The sequence below is a fragment of the Varanus komodoensis genome, unplaced genomic scaffold, assembly GCF_004798865.1.
Source record: "Varanus komodoensis strain SLA01 unplaced genomic scaffold, ASM479886v1 scaffold44_3, whole genome shotgun sequence".
Classification (NCBI taxonomy): Eukaryota; Metazoa; Chordata; class Lepidosauria; order Squamata; family Varanidae; genus Varanus; species Varanus komodoensis.
This window is the reverse complement of record NW_025336010.1, coordinates 7,021,525-7,026,034: the sequence shown is the minus strand read 5'-3', so window position 1 is coordinate 7,026,034 and position 4,510 is coordinate 7,021,525. Positions and strand designations below refer to the sequence as shown.

General features: G+C 43.3%; 1 protein-coding gene across 2 annotated transcripts in view; it reads right to left on the bottom strand.

The window, feature by feature from the left end:
* COG6 (component of oligomeric golgi complex 6) overlaps positions 1-4,293 on the bottom strand; it is a 25,576-nt gene extending 21,283 nt beyond the window's left edge. Inside the window, exons 1-2 of one of the 2 annotated variants that reach the window (XM_044444227.1) lie at positions 4,056-4,293; positions 1,535-1,678 (exon numbers count right to left, since the gene is read on the bottom strand). In XM_044444227.1, the coding sequence (XP_044300162.1) occupies positions 1,535-1,678; positions 4,056-4,238 (327 nt within the window). In that variant the 5' untranslated portion in view covers positions 4,239-4,293. The remainder of the gene's footprint in view (positions 1-1,534; positions 1,679-4,055) is intronic. The other variant, XM_044444226.1, reaches the window with a different exon arrangement.
* Between the last annotated feature and the right edge of the window lie 217 nt (positions 4,294-4,510).

Sequence of the window (4,510 nt, the reverse complement as noted above, 5' to 3'; positions counted from 1 at the left end):
CACCTTGAATTGGGCCCGGGCTTCAATGGGAAGCCAGTGAAGCTGACAGAGGACTGGAGTCATGTGAGCATAATGCCCCGTCCCCGTCAGCAACCTGGCAGCTCTATTTTGCACCAATTGAAGTGTACAGACTGTATTCAGGGGAAGCCCCACGTAAAGCGCGTTACAGAAGTCTAGGCGGGAAGTCACCAGCGCGTGTGTCACCGTCGCCAGGCAACTTATTATAATAAGTTGCCCAAAATACCAGCACATGTAAGATTTGTTTTTCCCACTTTTTGCTATCTAGATACTAGAATTACCCACTTATTTGCCACAGCTATATAGTACACTCATTGCCAAGAATATCTAAATGTTTTGCTCCATGAAGCACCATGTTTGGCTTCTTCCAGCCTTAGGAGAACTGAGTATGCAGATGTATAAGGAGACATGACTTTCAAGCATCCATGTTTCCCTACAAGTGTTGGAGAAATTCAGATGTGCAAGTAACATAACCAATTCTCCTCTATTTTATGCCATCTGCCTTCTACAACCTGATGTAAGTACTACAGGATCAAGAAACCTGTGATGACAAATGGAAATATTCAGCAATTCATAGAGGTTTTACAAGGACACTCAATGAGGGCGATGAGCCATCACTGAGAGGGGTACCTCTGGATATGGAGAGGAGACCAGATAATATTTTTGCCTAGTCAGCCTTCTAGGTTCTAATTCTGCCTACATGCATGCATGAAGCAGTGGTCCTGCTTATTAACCTTTTTCCTTGGTCAATCTTTTCTGAAGACTGATGGGAGTTAACTGTAGTTTTAGAAAGTTTGTGTTTCGCCAACATGGCTGTGTTTTGGCTTCAGAACAACAAGGTCCAGTTCAGTTCCCCAAATCAATGTCCAGAGCTTTCTCCATATTTGACAGATCGGGGCAGCTGAACCAAGCAGCAAAGCTGTCATTCAATCATTTCCTTCAGGGGCATATGGGTCAGTTCAGAAGCCTGAGCACTATTTCAGCAGCAGCCCCGAAATCCTACATTACAAGCAACATGTGGGTCTTACATAACAAACACGGCTTTTAGTCAAAACCTGAGCTCACAGCAGCTCTCAAGTGTACCTTTTTTAAACTGTACAACTTGCAAAGCTGGTCTAGGGTTGGTTATAAATGCTGACCTATGAGCTGCAAGTCCAATAATTCAAACCTTTTTCTTGGCCATGGATTCACTGGGTTACCTTTCTATACCTTTTAAAAATACTGCTTATTATTATGCTTTGTTTTATATGCTTTATTATGGCTATTATGAGCTGCACATTTTCATTAAAGATGCAACAGATATTAATTCTATTAACTAAGGTTATGAAAATATCAGCTTCCTCAACAATGCATGTCAGAAACAGACTATATGATTAAAAACCTATATAATAAAATAATAAATTGTTCAAACCTCTGAAACATTGACAGTGTAGGGTGGCTTTAACCTCTGAACAACAATTTGTTTATGGTCAAGTTCATAGTGAATATTTAAAGTTGAACAGATGAAATATTATACCTCTTTCACTTGCTTGAAGATGTAGACAAATTCTTCATTTATGGATAAACTGCGATGTTCAATATCTCCCCGCAAATTTCTTCTGGTACGCAAGCTATTTTCTACAAAAAAGGCTGAAAGAGCCTTGAGTGCTTCCAACATTTCCTATAAACATAAACAATATAAATTAATACAGAAACCATGCTGATAATTCACATGCAACATGATTTTTTAAAAAGAAACTCACATCCTCAGATACAATCACATTTTAACATTGCTAACCCATAGGAAACATATTCACTATCAACAGAAGTTGATAGAATTATGCTGCAGTGAACTTATTCAACTCAGTACTTGTGTGCATAGCTTAAACCAGCCATCCCCATCCTAGCATCCTCCAGATGCATTGACTATAACTCCCACCATCCCCAGCTGGCATGACCATTCTTCGGCATCTTTTCATGAAAGATACAGTAGTCTACCAACAACAATGAATAACATCCATTCCTTTTAGGCTACACTGAAAAGTCGGGGATTTTTTGCTTCCCTGTGTTGTGTAGTGCTTAAAGTGCAGGACTGGAATTCAGGAGATCCATGTTCTAGTGACCATTTAGCCATGAATCTCACTGTGTGACTTTTGGCCAATCACTGACTTTCAGCTTAACCTTCCTCACAAGGTTGTTGTGAGGACAAAATGGAGAGGAAGAAGACTATGTTAACTGCCTTGGGTTCCTTGCAAGAGAGAAAAAGGCTGTTTATCAAAGTAATGCAATAACAGTAATGCCTCCAATACATTGCTACAGCACCACTATTAAATCTTTATATTGCATTCTGTGGCTATGGATGTGAACTGTGCTTTGACAGTGGATTTGGGAATTCCCTATGTAAAAGCATGAGTAACCACAATAATTTATGCCTTAGATTCACATTTTTGTAGCATAAAAAACCAGATAAATTATTTTTATAGCAGTATAGTCTATTGATAAATAATTCACTCAGAAATCCTTATTGTTTACTCTAATGAGGTCTACCAGTTGATTCTATTCAGTCCATTACCACTGATTATAGATATAAGCTGTGATTTAATGGTGCATTTGAAGCATCTACATATAAATATAAGGAGGTCTATGAGAAGATTTGTGCATGGGATCCATCACAGTGGTGCCATGAATCTGAGAATTATGCATTATCTTGATCAACACCTTTTTAGTTGAAAATAAGGGAGGAGCACAGCATAAAAATGTTTTCAGGAGCATGTGAAGATTTTCATCTGTTCCCAGTCATTGGCTAGGATATGGGTTGTTTAGCTTAATTGTTGTTGTTCAGCTGTTTAGCCGTGTCTGACTATAAGCAATCCTATGGGCCAAAACTCATCACACTTTTCGATCCCATGCCACCTCTTTCATCTGAACTATGCTCTGGCCCACATCTTCTTTGATGGAGTTTAACCACCTCACTCTTTGGCGACCTGGTTTTCTTTTACCGCTGAGCATTCCAAGCATTATATTTTTTCTGAAGAGCTTGATTGCATAATGTGGCCAAAATACATGCATCTCAGCTTTGTTATCTTGCCGACCAGGGATGCATCTGGTTTAATATGCTCTACCACCTGCTTGTTTGTCACCCCGCCATCCATGGAATGCGCAGGAACTTCCTCTAACTCTACAGCTCAAATGAGTCGATTTTCCTCGTCTAATTTTTTCATTGTCCAACTTTTACAACCATAGGTTGCTATAGGAAAAACGATCTCTTGAACCATCTGCACTTTGTTGCCAAACTGATGTTCTTGTTTTTCCACAGAATTGATGCTTGTCATTGCCATACAACAATGACAAATTTGTCACTTCATGTCTGATAAGCTTAATTACTGATGTTTTATTGGTTATCAGGTGATAGTATTTTAATAGATAGTTGTTGCAGCTCTTTTAATTTGCAGAGAAGGGTAATTCTTTCAAAAGACACTATGACTCTTAATATGGTGAAGTCATCTAATGGAATGACCCTATGACCCTAGTCATTGACTGACGATCTACAGAATAGTTCAGATTCCCACTCACATGAGAATCATAAGTCCAGCCCCCCTCCCTGGCACCATGTCTGTGGGCACGGAAACAACCATGCTGCTTGCTCTCTGAAGTCGAGATCAAAGAGGTTCAAGGAGGTGTTTGCAAGGATCGAAAGGAGAACGGACCAACCAGGAAGCTGCTCACGCATCCGTCCCTGCCCATCTAGATAGGCCTTGTACAACTTCTGTCTAAACACGCACAGGATTGTGCCCCAACTAATATAAGGGGTCCCGAGAGGCTCTCGCTTGAGAACCGTCCCTATTTTCGTGCGCGAAGATGCTGCAGGGGCGGCTCATTCCCCCCTCCCGCCTTGCGGAGGCCACACAGAGCTTCCGCGGGGGGGGGGGTGCATTAGAAGTGCCCTCCCAAGATTCGCGGGCCCAACCCTAGGAGGAAACGCGTTGGGCAACAAGCGCCCCAGAAACGCCTGTCAGGAAGGGAAGGGGCCTGCAAGCCCACCTGCCCTGCCCGCTCACCTTGTCCGCCTCCAGCCGCGTCTCCAGCACTTTGCGGAGTTTGCGCGACAGCGGGTTACTCCCGGAGCCCCCCGCCAAGCCCTGTGACGACGACGACGACGAGGCGAGGGAGATGCCCGCCGAAGAAGCAGCCGCGAAGGGCTGCGGCAGACGCGGCTGCGGCTCCTCGGACATTGCCGCCATTTCCTCCCCTTTCCCCGAGGCTGCCGTGGCGGCGGCGGTGGCAAAGGCGGCGCCGTCGCCCGGACCAGGAGTGCTGGCGAAACTGTTCCCACCGGCCCTTCGTCCGGGGAAGTTCGTTCCGCCCAATTCTAATCCAACGAGAAAATCGCCAGAGCTGGACCATATTTAAAGCGTTCTGTTTAGCTATGGAGCGGTATAGAAATTTAATAAAGGAAGTGAATGATTAGGCGTGTACTGGAGAATTGCTATTTCTGTGAACCACAGGGTATCGG